At 36.0% G+C, this 17608-nt stretch overlaps 1 protein-coding gene across 1 annotated transcript in view; it reads right to left on the reverse strand.

Moving 5' to 3' along the window:
* The window catches only part of grip2b (glutamate receptor interacting protein 2b), a 65071-nt gene that overhangs the window by 17151 nt on the left and 30312 nt on the right, over positions 1 to 17608 (reverse strand). The window contains exons 10-16 of the mRNA XM_079592334.1: positions 10925 to 11065; positions 9872 to 10024; positions 8729 to 8918; positions 5339 to 5484; positions 5114 to 5194; positions 1887 to 1950; positions 863 to 1008 (exon numbers count right to left, since the gene is read on the reverse strand). Coding sequence (XP_079448460.1) covers positions 863 to 1008; positions 1887 to 1950; positions 5114 to 5194; positions 5339 to 5484; positions 8729 to 8918; positions 9872 to 10024; positions 10925 to 11065 — 921 coding nt within the window. The remainder of the gene's footprint in view (positions 1 to 862; positions 1009 to 1886; positions 1951 to 5113; positions 5195 to 5338; positions 5485 to 8728; positions 8919 to 9871; positions 10025 to 10924; positions 11066 to 17608) is intronic.

Below are 17608 nucleotides of genomic sequence, written 5' to 3' on the forward strand. Positions count from 1 at the left end.
CAAATAAATGATAAAGATATGATAAATGAGATGAGAATGTTAAAATATAATATGATAAATGTAAAAAAAAATTATTTACTTTTATAAGAGGCAAAAAATATGGCAAAAAATTTTTTTTTTATAAGAGGCAAAAACAATTATATATAAAATTAAAAAAATTAAAACGCCTTTTTTCTGAGGCAAAAATAACTATATCAGATAAACAACACATTTTTAAGTTTTATTCTATCATATATATATATATGATATATATGATAGAATAAAACTTAAAAATGTGTTGTTTATCTGATATAGTTATTTTTGATATACATGTTAATTTAATTTTATCATATATAAATGCACAAATTAAATAAAAAAGATTTTATGTGATTTTTAAGGCAAAACAAGTATATATATATATATATATATATGGAAAGAGAAAATTAAATATAAGAAAATAAAATTTAGAATTTATCTTTAGGGGGAAAACCCATAAATAAGATAAACAATGAATAAAATAAAAATTTATTTATATTTATATATACAAAATATATTGTATATAGGACCATGAACAATATTATGCAATGTATGTCAATCTGTTATTTAAATGGTAAACTATCATCATGATAATGTTTGTCATCGGGATGGATTCTGTTTTATCAACTACATTGTAATAATTTAAATCAGTGTTGAAAGAGAAAGAGAATACTGATAAAGAGAAGGGAACTCAAAAGTCCAAAACATCCAAATACACAGTCATCCTAAAGCATAGTTTTTTCTTTCTTTCTCTAGGCTAAACCATTTCTTTCTTTTAAAATGGGAACTGCAGAGCTTCACGTGTTCTTCACAGGTTTATTAGCACACGTCACGTCAGCACACACACCTGAGTTGTCCTCATCCTTGCGGATTTTGAGTTTGACCAGGTCTTCGCTGAGCTGCAGGATCTGGACGGCGTCCTCCATGGAGCAGTTCTCCAGGCGGATGTTATCTATGGCCAGCAGCTTGTCTCCGGGCTCCAGAGTTCCTGTTCTGCAGGGAAAACCATGAAATGCGCTTCAGTCCCGCAGACAAACACGAGGCAAGTCCTCAACAAACTCGCCACTTCTGTTTCTCTGCAACAGTTGCGAAGAGTTCTTTCTCCAAACGAAGTATTTACGATATCATTTTGATTATAAAATATCAACTTTATATAATATAGCATGTACAGAACGCACTCTATTTGACTGTAATCAATCATATATGGAGTTTGTCGCCCCCTACTGGACATTACAAACACATCTCATACTTTTTGTTGCTGTATCTATAATAATTATAATATATCCGTGGAAAATTTCAGGATTCAATATCATGTATACAATTTTATTTTATAGATTCCAAATATAATATGATTATTACAATTTACAATTACAGATAAGATTTAAGGGATTTATATTTATAAGAATCACAAACAATTATATAAAATAAAATAAACGAAAAGAAAATATATTTTGGACATACATTTCTAAGACCAAACACCTTAAAAATAATAAAATAATTTGTATTTAGAAGCAAAAACAATTATATATAAAATAAAATAGGACTCATATTTCTTAAAGGCAAAACATTTTTTTAGAAATAAAATAACAATAACTATTGTTTTAGCTCTTAAATATATAAATCATGTTTAAATGTATTTAAATATATCTAAATAAAATGGATATACATTTCTAGGATCACACACACACGCACGCGCACGCGCACGCGCACGCACACAGCACACACAACACTTTATATTTCTAAGAGGCAAACACAATTATATATATTACAATTATAAAATAAAAGATAAAATAAAATAAAATATTTATATTTAGGATTATCTTTCTATGGGATCATAAACATAAATAGTTTATGGCAGTGTTTGTTCATACCTGTGGGCCATGCTGCCTTTTTTAATGTCAGAGATGATAAGAGGCTCTCCTGGTTTCTTACTGGCTGCAGAAAGATGGGAAAACAGCAGTGTTTCAGTGTGACACACACACACACACACACACACGCACACGCACACGCACACGCACACGCACGCACGCACACACACACACACACACACACACACACACACACGGTTTCAAGGCAAAAATCAAAACTGGATCCAGCAGAAGCATGAGCAAGACGTTCAGAGGGAATAAAACATTTTAAGAACAAAATTCCATCACAAGTGTAAAAACACCCATCATCCATTGGCTATTTGGCTTTCTAACAGATGCAAATGAACTCACTAATGTTTTCAAGTGAAATAAGACGGTTTTTCCCCAGTTCATCACGGGTGATGAGAGCATCCTTCATGAGAAAGTACCGTGGCACAGCACATGCTGCTTTGATATATATCATGGAATTTAAATTGTACTCAAAGCTAGTTCAAAGAATACCATGGTGATATAGTCCAAAAACCATGTTTCACATCTCAAGATTTGGTCTGAAGAGCTGGAACACACACAATGCTCTCCGCCTGAGGCTGCTGAAAACACTCGACACATCATCCGTTAGGTTGAGAAACTCAGCAGAAAGTATTTCTGGGAGAAAGATTTAACTGGGCGAGAGATGAAGAGAGAGAGAGAGAGAGAGCCAGAGGAAAGAGGATGATCTTACTGTCACAATCAAACTCGACTGCAGTTCACAGGCTCGATCACGCAGGGCCATGAACAATTCATCATGAAGAAGAACCCAAAACTATACCAAATCAGTCATAGAAAATTTTATAAATTACATGAACATTTAAAATAATAAATAGCGTTGCACCAAAATGAAAATTCTGTGCCGAAACCGAAAAATTAGGATGCACTTGCTGAATTTTTTTATTTTTTTTATATTATTATTTTGTAACTGTATAAATATTAGATTTTTTTATTATTTGCATGAAATTAATGAATTTAAAAACAAAACAATAAAATTAATGATATATAATAGTAAATTAATTAGTGCATTTATTTTCGCCAGTGGATTCGATTTTCAGGGAACTGTAATGATAAAATGAATCGTTTGAACATGTGTACTTTGAATAAAAAATTATGATGGCAAATGAAATTCAAACAAGAAATGACCAAACACTAAATTAAAATATTAAATAACACAACGAATCAATAATATAAAGAATAAATTAAACGAAAATGTAAAATAATACAATAATATATATTAATACATTTAAATTAAAAAATATATTTTAATAAAAAATATGAAATAAGAAATTAAACAATACATTTTTTAATCCAATAGGTTAGACTTTGAAGTAACTGTACTAATAAAATTAGTCATGAGAAAGCCAAATTATGCCCTTTTCATAAAATGTTATTATTTTTTGATGGCGAATTAAATGTACGCAAAATGACTAAACACTAAATGTACATAATATTATATAATACATCAGTAATCATCTAAAATAATGATGAGATAATAATAAAATAACACATATTTATTTATTTATTTTCTGGGAACACTTTTACTAATGAAGTGATAAAAATGTCTGTTAAAAATATATGCAGTAAATATGCATACAAATGTATACCTTATGCAACTAGCTATTTATAACATAATTATATGTATTTGTACAAAATGCATTTGTCATGGAAGAGTTTTGTTCAAAAACGCTGATTCATCCCGTAATGAAACAAGTAAAGTGTACGAGTGAGTCATTGAATTATTCATTCAAGAGATTCGTTCAAAAACGCTGATTCATCCAGTAATTAAACAAGTGAATTGTATGAATAAGTCACTGAATCATTCATTCAAGAGATTCATTCAAAAACGCTGATTCATCCAGTAATTAAACAAGTGAATTGTATGAATAAGTCACTGAATCATTAATTCAAGAGATTCATTCAAAAACGCTGATTCATCCAGTAATTAAACAAGTGAATTGTATGAATAAGTCATTGAATCATTAATTCAAGAGATTTGATCAAAAACGCTGATTCATCCAGTAGCAAGTCATTGAATCATTCATTCAAGAGATTCGATCAAAAACGCTGATTCATCCAGTAGCAAGTCATTGAATCATTCATTCAAGAGATTCGATCAAAAACGCTGATTCATCCAGTAGCAAGTCATTGAATCATTCATTCAAGAGATTTGATCAAAAACGCTGATTCATCCAGTAGCAAGTCATTGAATCATTCATTCAAGAGATTCGATCAAAAACGCTGATTCATCCAGTAGCAAGTCATTGAATCATTCATTCGAACATTTTTTTAAAAAATTGATTTGCACAGAAATTAACATTTTGCCAGAACATATTCTACTGACATGTTATTTTGTTGTGTTGTCTGTTCAGAATTGCGGGAGAATCGTGATCTCCATTTGAAACGGAAATAAAACGTGAATCTGAATTTCTCTAGAATCATACAACTCTATTTCAAACTCTTTTCATACCTTCAAAGTGCATCTTACGCATTACTATACGTCAAATACGGTAAGATGTCTAAGACGTCTGAAGGACAAGATAAGAATTGCACTTAAACTTTTAGGCTCTGAATCTGTCAGAAGTGGCTCTGCTTTAGACCTTTGACTGACGGACAAACTTCTTGTGCATGTGGCAAAGCTTGTGATTCAAATCGACCCTCGTGCAAGTAAAACACAAGTTTAACGGCCCATGATCCCTTAGTGTAAAGAAGCTTCAGAGGAACGTCAGATGGAAAGAAGCCAGACAGACGCGAGTTCTTGAGTAAACAAGCCCACGGAAAGCCTGGGAGAGCAGCGTAAACACTTCCTCAGAGAAGTGACTCGGTTTATCAGGGCTAACATAACTTCATGACATGGACGAGACGGGACGTGCCGTATCGGGTGGTCTGGATACGAACACGCTCCACGAGGAGAACCGATCCGTGTTTGGCGACACAGAACATGACGACTGGAGAAGTGGATGTCAAAACATTTGTATGGGGTTTATTTTCCATGTCTTTAGGGATGTCAAATTTAACTACATCCCTGTGAGTTTGAGGAATGAAACGGAGAATGGTAAAATAGGCCAGGGAGAGAGGGATCTTAAAATCTCCACACAAAAAAAAAAGATTCAAAGGGAATTGAATGAGAAGTTATGCGGTAATGTGGACAGAACTAAACGAAGAGTATCCCCAGATGTCAAGAGTGAGTATTCAGGTCTTACCACTGATAGTGATGCCCAGCTCCACTCCTCTTTTCTTCTGCAGCTTCACATGGAAAGTTCCACTGCTAGGCACAACAGATTCTGGCCAATCAGCAAAGAGTATATGAAAAAAAGAAATAAATTATGTTGAAACACAAATACTGATTTTCAATCAAATTCCAATAGAAACTGAAAAAGTTCATGTTTTCTGAACTCTCAGCGGAAATCACGGGAAAGCTCACTGACCTGCCACATCAAACTCAATCTCTAGTGTGACCTTATTGGCCAGAGCAGCGTCTCGGAGCAGCTGATTGGCCTCTTCCAGCGTTCCATCTTCTGTAGGAATTCCATTGATGGATAAGACTCTGTCTCCAACCTGGAGAAGCCCACACCTGCCAATCAAAACGAGAGAAGTACTAAAAAGCTCTAGAAATATTGGTGGTTTCTTGTTTCCGTCATCCAGCGATTGATTTTAATTGACCTATCGGTAAGCCCCTCCCCTCGAACGCAGATGAGCCAATGGCAGTTGAGTATCAGTTGCACGGGGACTGGAACTCGGACATCTTTACGTTTCAGCGCCATAGAGAAACATTGTAAGATATGAAGCACTCATGGGTTTGATAAAAAATATCAAATATCTAAAAAAATATATTTTATTGCATTTCTTAAACCCAAACAAGACAGAGCAAAATGTCTGCTTTGGATTAAGCTGTGTATTAGTCCAATGATGGGTGCAGTGACCTGGATTTAACCCAATCCAAATCAAGATGAAAACGTTAATATCCTGGTTGTCATACTCTCATTGAAGTTACAATTAAAAGTTAGTGAGTCCATGCTAACGTATAATCGTATAAATGTCATGTACAGACTGGTTTACAATTCAGTGCCTCTCCATATTAAACTGGTTAAATGTAAATTAATTTAATCTCACATGAACAGTGTTGATCCTGAATGTTGTTAATCAGCGATCGTGACGACCGTAACATGAGGCTTCTCCCGCTTGCATTGCGATCTGTAACCCTCGCTTCCAAATTAATCTTGTTACCTACCGTATTTATTTTTAAATCTTTTATATATCCCTCCACGGCATATTTAAGTCCCGCGTGAATGCTCCTCGACGAGAGGTGGTCCTTCTGTGTCCAAAATTGATCAAAAACATCTAAGGTTTTCACACTGACAGCTGCCATTGAATGACAGTTAGCAACTCCATTTGTTTGTCCGAGTTCGTAACAGTAACTAAGGGGGGCATGGGCTTACCAATAGGTCAATTGGGCGGTTCTTGGCCAAAATAAGGTGTAAAGTGGACCAGACTTTATGTAAATAGTCACAAGTCTGACTGTACAAAACTAATGTCAATATAAAAAGTTGATTTTATCAAGCACGAACGACAAAAATGCATGACTTACAATAAGCATATTGTATTCACATGGTTCTAAATGCAAGCCCAGTGTCACTGTGGGAAGCTGTGTATGTATGGATGACAACAACTGACCTGACATTCAGTGACTTCCAGGCCAAACACCACAAATGTCACACACTGCCACAGTACAATACAGCTCAACACACATCAGATCACTCGCTTCATGGTACAACAATCTCACACCGGGCCTGACTCACGCACTGAGCTACAAAAACAAACAGAAACGGACACATTTACAGGATTGAATATATATGGTGACTTTGTTTAGGGTCTCATCCAGTGACAGCAAATAAAAGTAGAGCTTGACTCTGTCAGGGTGAGGCATTTTCTTGTGCCGGGTTTGCTGACATTAGAGAGAATGTGTGGATGAAGTTAGCAGATTGTTAGCATAACAGCTAAAGCACCTTTGTATGAACTTAGTCTCAGATGTTTCTCTTAAAATTCCTACAAAGAGACCTAAATTATTGACATAAAGTAAGAGTTTTGGAGGGAGCAATAGTCAGCCAAACGCTAGCAAAAACTAGAAAAGCTAAACCTAAACTTCCTTTGGATGAATAAAAAGAAACAAGACTAAAGAAACAAGACATACAACAAGATTGATATACAACAAGAACTTAGAACAATGGTTAGCAAAATGTTAGCAAAACAAGCTAAAATAACACCTTTGTATGAAAAGATACATGCATTGCAGACAATTGTTGACAGTAAGTAAGAACTTTGCTATAGTTAGCAAAATGCTAGCAAACGTTAGCGTAACAAACTAACGTTTCTCCATTCTGGTAGACAAATAAAAAGTGACCCATGAGACAATCGTTGACATGCAAGAAGCATTTAGAGCTGTCGTTAACCAAACTGTAGCATAGCAAAACAGCTGAGAACGTCTGTGACAACTTAGTTTCGGATGTTATGATTTTCTGGATAAATAAAAAGAGACTGTGAGACAGTTTCTGGCATGCAATAAGAGTTAGACTTAATGAGACTTAAAGAGTTAGCCAAATCTTAAAAGTTAGCAAAGCAAACTCCTTTTCAGGTATTTCTTATAAATAAGAAAAAAAGATCCGTACACGAATATCGGCCAAAAAGCTCACAGAATTTATTTTCCAAAGGCCACAAATAAAGTGCCAAAGTTAAAAAAAAGTGCACTTTGGCACTTTATTTGTGGCCTCTGGAAAATAAATTTTGTGAGCTTGTTGGATGATATTCTTGTGCAGATCTTTTTTCTTATTTTTGAATTACTTTTTGGATCTACGCACCGCGAGAAGATATCACTCATCAATTTGGGACTAATGTTTGGCGCGACGCTTGTCCATCTCCTTGTTTCAGGTATTTCTTAAAATATCTTTGGAGAAATAGTAAGAGACCCAAATGAGACAAGCAAAATGTTAGTAAAAGTTAACAAAGCTGCTGATGTAACAACTCAGTCTCAGATGTTTCTCCCAAATTTCTTTCTTCAAAAACACAAAGAGATTCAAATGAGACAATTGTTGACATGTAGTAAAATCTAGTATAGAGCAGATAATCTGTTCTTGGAAGAATCTAATAAGAAATGTTGAGATTTTGAACTTCTGATTGAAAACTTTGGTATCTTGGCAAATCCAAGAGCAGTTGTACGAGACATCATTGAGATCACTTATGAAACTCTAGTTGTGACGTGCGATTACTGGGGTCTTTTTCTCAGGAGAAACATCTGAGAAGCATACTGTAAGTTAGGATCCATTTGCTCTCCATTTAATACCAAAGCTGTCTTAGAAAACGCATGTTCAGATGAGATGTTAAAGACGTTCTTTTTGTGATTTTTCTTTCCAGTGGATAGAGTTTAGTTTTGGAGACCCTTCCTAAACTTTTCCCTCCTTTTTAACACAAAATGCGACAGTGACACATTCCAGTCTCTTAATATATTAAAAATTAATGCCTCTTTCTTAAACATTGCTGATAAAAGACGTGATTTTTGCTGTGTGAGTCTCCTGCTGAGGGTTGACCCAGATTCTGAGGTAATATCCACGCACATCCAGCTTGATCATTTTCAAGCGCCTCTCTCCGAGACAGCGTACGCCTGCTCTGTCGAACGGCATAATCTTTAAAAATATATATTGAAGTCTTTACAAGATCTGGATGCATTTTTAACGGATCCTCAGTCTGCTGTGGCACCGAATAGTGTTTTTATATGTGCATGATTGAGCATGGATGTAATGGTTGAGTTAAAGTTTGGGACGTACCTTTCGGCTGAGCTGTCCGGCTCGATGAAGCGTATAAGAGGGGGTGCAGAGAGGGTCTCAGTCGCAAATATTCCACCTTGTAGCTGAACCCCAAACCCATTGAGAGGGTCTCCTCTCAGAGTGACCTCACTGGACTCTGTGTGGACTATCTGACCACCAGGGCCCACAGAACTTGAGGCTAAAGACACGGCTGAGAAGACAGAAATATCACCACAGAAGTATCATTACTGGATTTAACTGGAAAAAAACATGTTTTTGCATTTAAAAACACAAGGCACAGGGAAATGGATTGGGGAAAAAAAACTGAAAGGTGTAGAGATACATTTTTAAAAAAGTTGAACTACTGGGTCATGCATGAGACACAAATGCAATGGTCGAACAAGCTGTTGTTTACAAAAACAATGGAAAAGCAGCACAGTTGAGTGCAAAAAACGAGTTCTGTGTGAACAGTCCCTAAAAGTGAAACTATTTCCGAAATCTAGTAAAAAATCTATCCAAGATGGAGGAATGAAGCAAGATGTGTTGTTAGTGCTTTTTGTTGCTTGCTTAGCAACATGCTAACATTTCTACCAGTAAAAATTGTTTTATTGATAGATAAAAACAGTTGGATAACAAGTAGACTAGTTAGACACCGTTTCTAACAGTGCTTAGAGTACTGTGTTGTTAGCTTAGCAACATGCTAACATCTAACTAAAAGTCCAATCGACAGATAAATAGGTCAATCTAATTAAAACAATTATTTATCCAATAATTGTGTGCGCTAACCGCTAGGTATTGCTTAGTTGTGCCTAGAGTTCTGAGTCATTAGATTAGCAATATGCTAACATTTGTAGTTATGTCAAAAGTTTAATTGACACATAAAAAATAGTTAAACTAATTAAAAACAGACTATTTAGCCAATATCATGCTATGTTGCCTAACAGTGCTTATGGTCCGATATGACTTGAATGCACTATTATACTATTGTGTAATTAGCAACATGCTAACTCTAATTGAATCAGTCAGGTATAGTCCGCATGAAAAGCCATTTAAAAGTCTACATAGAGCATTACAAATCAGTCACTTATAAGATATAATTTTGTTACTATATGCTGTCTTAGAAAATCACAATGTCACAACATTAAAACCGATCCAGTCACCTACAGGAGCTCTTGTGCTCTTTTTTCCTCTGTCTCCTCTTTAGCATGGAGTTGCGCGGGCTCATGGGAGGAGCGGCCCGGGGCAGCGTGCTGGAACCCTGGCTGGTCATGCCCGATGTGGTGGTGGACCCAGGAGAGAAGTTAGTGCAGACTATAGCTAAGGACAAGATAGTGGAAAAAAGAGAGAAACTCAGGCAGTGTAACTGTATTTTAAAAAAATGAAATCAAAGAGATGGCAATGGTCCAATTGACTGAGTGGCTCACTGCAGGTTAATGATCCATATTCTATTGGTCCCTCGCTAGTCTTTGCAGATATATCTACTCCTCTATGCATTTGTTATTTAAGGGGATGTTATATTCGATTTGGAGGCAACCACTGGGAGTTGGATGTCTGGGTTAAGAACAATTTTCCATATTAACGTAATGCCATTTTACATGTAAAAGAAGATGGATGATAGAGAAATAGATTTCGTGAAGAAAATGGGAAAACTAAATTATGACGGTTTTGGTGCAAAAAAAACTAAATTGTGCTGTCGCATTTTGAACATCTTCAATAAGCAAGCACCTTTCCTTTGGTCAACGTGACAAATTCAAGGTGCGTAACCAACTTGTACACTTAATCGAATGGGACAGCGAGCCAAATTAAAAAATCCAATTACACTTAAAATATTTTTTTTACTCCAAAGATAGTTTATGTCATTTTATGTCGTTTTTTTTCAATAAGTTTGGTTTTAGTTTGTTATCTGATGCTATAAAAACAGGGTCATGATTGTCAGCTGTGCTTGAGATTGAGTCGGGACTCAACATAATCAGCAACGACCGCTACTGGGATATTTTGCCTTTATTTTCCTACAGTGGAAGGAAGAGGAGAATTGATCATTTTGATTCTATGGTGACTTTAAATGAGTGTATATCATCCGGAAAATTTCGCCAAACAACGGTAAGTGTGCCTGCACTTTAAGGCCCATTAAAATGTGCATTATTTTTACTGCGTTAGGAAAAAAACTAATCTTGAAAGGTGATAATTGTAACTGTAAACATGATTTAATGTGGTTACATTTGCAGTAATCCTGAGAGCTGGATGGGTTACTGGAAGCAGAGGTCCATGTCGATGTCTTGCAGTGGCCGGGATGTTGAGAATGGCAGTAGTTCACACAGGGGTCCCAGCAGTGCGGGTGGTCACTCTTCTGAACTTTCACTAAACACACAGAATTAATGACTAAATTGAGTTGAGAAATGAATTACATGCTTCTTAGAATTAATAATGACAAAATGGTTTAAAAAAAACGTTGTTATATACATATGCAACTTGTGCTCCAACTATGTGGCGTTCTTTAAATATTGTTCTCATTAATACTCATTTGAACACTGAAATCCATCATTGGGAGTCTTGAGGGTCCGTTGAAGTCGCATTATCCGTCTCTTATACTGGTCCGTGGAAAATGAATGTGCATGCAAAACAATGAGAAAGCTCATTAGCAAGCAGGCTAATGAAGTCCTGCTGCTAGAGGCAGGCCGTATAATCGAGTGCCTCTGTTTGTGCTTGTTCTCATTTGTTCTGCAGGACTGCAGTCTCTCCAAGCTCTTACAATGCAGTAAGTCTGACGGTAGCAGAAGACTGAATTTAAAGGACAGCATCATTTATTTGATAAATGAATCAAGCACACTCGAACAAGTCATTTATTACAGGGCAGTGGTTCTGGACCCAGATTCTGGACATCAAGTGACGACACAATGCAGCATCAAAATTGTTTATCACACAAAATTAATAAAAATGTGCAGAAGAAAATACATATTTTAAAAGTATTCATATTTCCACGGACTGCGAAAGCCCACTAATTCGCAACATTATTAAAACATAGGCTGAATATTATGATTATAATTATGACTACTTCACAAGTCCAAAGATACCACTGCTGTCTATATCTTGTAATTGGGAATTCATTTCTCATAATTGCGACTAAATCAATATTGTGACAGCATTTCTCGTAATTGCGCCTTTATTTCTCATAATTGTGACTATAACTAATAAGTGTGACTTTATATCTCATAATTGTAACCATTTCCCATTATTGAGTATTGGTTCTCTCATCTACACAGACGCAGCCGTTCATATTTTTGCAAACCATACATAATTACAAGTAAAAAATATTACCACACGAGGGAAATCATTGTGGTGTCCACGAAGATGTGAAAAAATAGGCATAAATCTATCTTACATATTTACCCAAATTATTCAGGCTAATTGTAGTAATGACGGACAAACCTGTTTGATCAATAGTGGCAAGACACATCGGTTTATAAGGACATCTGACAAAGTGGGTGGTCCGTCAAGAACCAGGACATGAAATTCTGAAGACTGTGAAATCACCTTTACCATCATCATGTAAGTTGCGTGCGCCTGTAAATCCGCCGTTATAATAGCAATCCGCCATGGAGCAAGCGCGTCTGCTCTTAAAGGGAATGTGAGAGGATGCTCTTATTGGTTTATTGCACGTTACGCCCAAACCACACCTATGAATAATGAAGCTACTTCAGACCAACCCATTTTAGATTTGTGTCGGGCACAAGAGTCATTTATCCCGCCGGTATAATAGCAACAGCGCCCGAGATCCGCCCACAAAGTTACTTGCGTTTCGCGTTTGATACTTGCGTTTCAGAACGTTAAAATAGGGCCCTATATCTCATGACGGCGACTTTATCGTAATTGCGACAATGGGCCCTATTATACACCCAGCGCAATCCAGTGCCAAGCGCGACAAGTGTTTTTTGCTAGTTTCAGCCCAACGCAGTTATGGTTTTCACATCACAGCAAATGCATTTGCGCCAATCTGTGCGCCCATGGGCTGCTGGTCTGAGAACGAGGTGTGTTCCGGCGCATTGTTGGTGCATTGCTATTTTAAGAAAACTGAAAAAGACTAATGCGCCATTTACTTTAGACCAGGATTTTAGAAAATAGACACCTCGTGTTCAGGTGCCACAGTATTATTTTGATTATTTAAAGGGCGCATTAGTAATATGCGCCTACAGGCGGGTCCGCAACGCGCTTACACTCTGCTTATTACACACACAGGGTGTGTGTATGCACGCAGCACTACAGAAACATGCCAAATATAAAAAAAATTAAAGGATTACAATGTAAAAGATTAATGTTGTGTCCATAAAGACATGGTGGAATCCGGCTTGTCCCGTAGATGGTCCGCCGACCCTTTTTCCCGTCGTTAAACTAGCAAAAAAAAAATCATTTGTACATTATTTCTTGCCATTTTTACTGTATATCTCACAATTGTGACTATATCTCACAAGAAATTGTCATTTCTCACAATTGCACTTTTATTTCTCATAACCTGTGACTACTATTATTTTAAACAATCTTTTTATATTTTCTCTGAAGTGGAAACAAGTACATTAAATTAATTCTACATATTCTAAATGTATTCTATAAAATACATAACTATACATACCCTCTGCAGATAATAATTTAGATATTTGAACGTATTACAACATGCTTAGTATATTTTCCCTGCTGGAAAATCCATCTGAAGCTTGTAATTGTGTTTTTGGATATGGTAGCTTCTAGCTGGTCAGAGTTGGTCATTACCTGGTTGACCAGCCACCATGTTCCAAAAATCGATCTTACCCCCATAAGCCTGTACGTCTAGCAGGCAACTGGTTTGTTCGTTCAAAGTGGTCTATCGAACCATAGAAACCAGCCACCATGTTCCAAAACACAGTACCAGCTTGAGATGGATTTTCCAGCAGGGTATTAATGATGTGAAACCCCCTAACTAAATTATATGACACTCATCAACTTAACTTTAACTTAGCTTTACCCTCCTCCATCTCTGGAAAACCATAAGAAGCTTTAAAACGCTTGAGGGGGAAACGTGTGTATTTGTGTGTGTGGTTACACATTAAGGTTTTAATGAAGTCTACTCACTACTTTTAATCTTCAGTACGTTACTAAACAACCATCATCTCCTGCACATGCAACACTACTTATTAGCATTATGTTTGTATTTTTGCCACACGGGATGTGATGAGACACTAAGCAATGCCACTTTTCAGACAGATCTTCACAAGCCAGGTTAAATACTTCTATCTGTTCGTCTGAGCACCAATGAAGCATCTTCTAACGTTTGAGAGCTAAATCCCTCTCGCTTGTGGCTTATGCTAAGCTCGTCTGCTATGTCTTGAAGAAACACAACTCTGTCTCTTGATGTGGGAATTGAGAACACCAGGAATGGTGACGGTAAAGTCTCCCACACAGGCTGATGTGACAGGAGCTTAATTCGAGTAAGGAGATTACAATACTGCTTTTTTAAGAGCACGTCATTTATCTAAAACACGAATTGAACCAGCAGGTGACATGGCGCTGAGGTTATTAGCAGTGGCATGCGATAATTTGTTATTAGATTCGGTGTTGTTCATTTCTGTATTGCAAAATAAAGACACACTATGCAAATTATTCATCTAAAAAAAAATCTGTTACTACCTTGACTACTATCTAAATGTTGCCGTCTTCCATCCAAAGTAGGATGTGCAGTACCATCATGGGTCAATGACGTAACGCTTTTTTTCTCTTCAGATCAACACTGTAAAAAAAAGCTGCTGCCTTAAAATTGCAACTTAAATGTTTAAGTAATTTCAACTTAAATTACATTGAACTGACTTAAAAATTAGTTGAATCTTGTATAACTTAAAAAATAAAATTGCGTGGATGAGGAGGAGGGAGGGTCTAGCTAGCCTCCGTTTTGTTTGATAATAATTCAAACATCAACAAGAGGTTACGCCAACCGAGATCGCTTAGAGCACCTTTAAAGCAATGTAAAACATATGTTGTCATAACTTATTGATCATGATATATTTGTTTAAGTTATCTAATATGTGTAAAAAAAAAAACAGAAAACTTGGCAGCCAAGCAGCCGCTTAGTTCGCTTATGCCTCGGGCCGGCCCTATGATTAAATATAAATAAAAATAAGTAGTTTATACAAATATTATAAGCATTGCGGAACTTTCGTCCACCAAATCAGTCATGACATTTGTAAAAAAATACTTTTACTTTGAAAAATATGTTGTTGTTTTTTTGGAAAATAATCATTAAGATCAGAAGGTGTGATTTTTTATTATTATTTTTGGTTGGTTGCACAACATGCTAAAATGTTTTTTTTTTTTAACACATAAGAAACCATTCATTAAAAAATTACACGAACAACTTGGTGCATGTATTTTAAACTATATATATATGCATATATATTATATATATTTATAAAAAAAAATTTTTTTTGCTTTCTTTATCCTTGGGCAATCTTATTTGTCTTTTAGCAATTATTAAATTTAGCCCTTAAATGCATGAATGTTTCACCAATCATTATTCAGGTCTTTAGCGACCCAGAACAATATAAAACTCTCCTGATATTAGAGTAACAATTACAGAATAATAAAATAAAGCATATTTTGTTATCTTCTGGAGCTTGGAAGGGTTCAGTTTGAGCAGATGTGTCATACCATCATCACAGTCCTCGTCAGAGCTCATTTCCCAGTGCATTCAGCATCTGGCTCATATTCGCCATCTCAAACATATTATCCAAACCATGTTCAACCACCTTGAGGTATAAAGGTGAACTGCACTTATTCAGTCATCTAAGATTCAATCATTGTTGTGCAGAAAAAATATACTTACACAAAAATATACTTACTGTATACTAAGAAGGATAATGTCTAACTTTAAAAAAAAATGAATGAGGAGGAGGGTAGTGATTGACGTCCCGGCTCACTAAAGACCAGAGGTATTTGTTTAAGGGTTCATTTTATTATCATGAAAATGTAATGGTATTTGATCATGGTACTCATTCAAAACCTTCCCATTGAACCACAGTGCTTTTTAACAAGGGTTACGGCAACTCTTTCTCTGTTTATTTCAAAGGAGGTCACAACATTTTCTTGCTAATTATAGCGATTTAAACTTCACATGTATCCTCTTCGGATGCCCAAATGAGGACGAGACGACGTGGATGCCGAGACTGCTCTGTCATCTCATCTGCCGTCATCTCATTTAATTAGCTTCTCGCTCTGCTTGATGTCGCCCCACGAGTTTTAGACTGCGGGACAGATTTAATCACGGAGACCTGCTCACTCTAGAAAACCAACAGGCTGCGGCCCCATAATAAACCGAGACACGGTGGACGAAGACCCAGATTGGTTATTCTCAGCCCCGTTTATATGCAAATCCGGGAGATGAACAGATGTCTAATGGTGCAGACCACATTGCATTAAAAGCCTTCATTAGTATGCGCTTTTACAGCATGCGTGAGATCCTCGGAGAATCTAATCAATAGCGTATTATCATAGAGCGTATAAAGATATTATGTAATTGCAGGACTTTATTGGATGCGACCAATAATTGGTCCAATTATAGAAGAAGTTGAAACTTCAAATGGTTATTTTGACTTTGAAGTTCTTGCTACTTCTGGTTCTCCAATCATCCAGAACCTCCCATCGATTTCAATCTAGTCTAATTCTTACCCCACGTCTGCCGCCATGTTTCTGCCGCTCAGCATTTAATTACGCCTGCTAAAGCAACAAGATGGCCTCTTGAATTGATACATTGCTCGCATTCATCATAAAACAGAGTTTATGATGCCAGGACAGCCTTGACGTCCAGATTTTTTGGGGCACAGGTACAAACGTCCCTAACGGATATGGACAAGTAAAGTGGTTTAGCTTCTCAGCATCTGATCCGACACTATATAGGTCGTTCCCTGCCGCGCTGAGAACCCGAGAGAGGAGGTGGAAGGCTGTAATGATGGGGAAATATATTTGCGTTTGTGAACCATCAGCCCCGGCATGACTTCAATCAAGAATCGACACCCACTCGCTGGGCCCGTGTCGAAATGTCATAGAAACTTCGCCCAGGAAATAAATGGAGTTTGATATTTTGCCAAATGACTCCTACCATTTTGAATTCTCATTTTCCATATGCAAATATGATAGCTGACCTTGTTAGGGGAAGAAAATAAAGTATGTCTGGTAACCAGCTCATTTGGGATCGCTGTCTTTGAGATCTTAATATATATACATAGCCTATATCCTAAGCAACATTGATATTATGTTACATAATATGGTAGAAGTTAAAATATATCAGTTCTGTGATCTTGAAAGAAAAAGAAAGTGCTAAATACTCATAAAAGTTAATTTGACTGAACTAATTAGTTTAATTTAAGTTTGTCCTACTCAAACCAATTCATTATTTTGAGCGTTAGTGTTTACAGTGATTAATGTATTCAAAAATACATCGAAAATTCAATTCCTACATAGAATGACTTAAAAGTGAAATTAATTTGAGATATTTGGGGGAATAAAATCAAAAATACATGTGAAAATTAACTAAACTTAACTCAAAGTTAACTGAGTTTGTTTAAATAAATCATACACTATAAAATACTTATTTTTTAAGTTAAATATCACTGTTTTATTACATGGCTGGACCTCATGACATTTTACAATCAGCCATGATTTTGATTTGGTGGACGAAAGTTTCTCAATGTTTATTTTATAAACGAAATTATTTTTTTATTAATATTTAATCATATTACCGGTAAATATATTGTTATCCGGAAAAAAAAAAAAAACTGTTTATTATAGAAGACATGTATGACTTGCATTTATAATTTGTTTTCAAATAAATTACCAGAAAAAAAAAAAAAAAAAAAGTGTTGTGTCATTGACCCACGTGCTACA

Source organism: Phoxinus phoxinus (assembly GCF_949152265.1).
Source record: "Phoxinus phoxinus genome assembly, chromosome: 20".
NCBI lineage: Eukaryota > Metazoa > Chordata > Actinopteri > Cypriniformes > Leuciscidae > Phoxinus > Phoxinus phoxinus.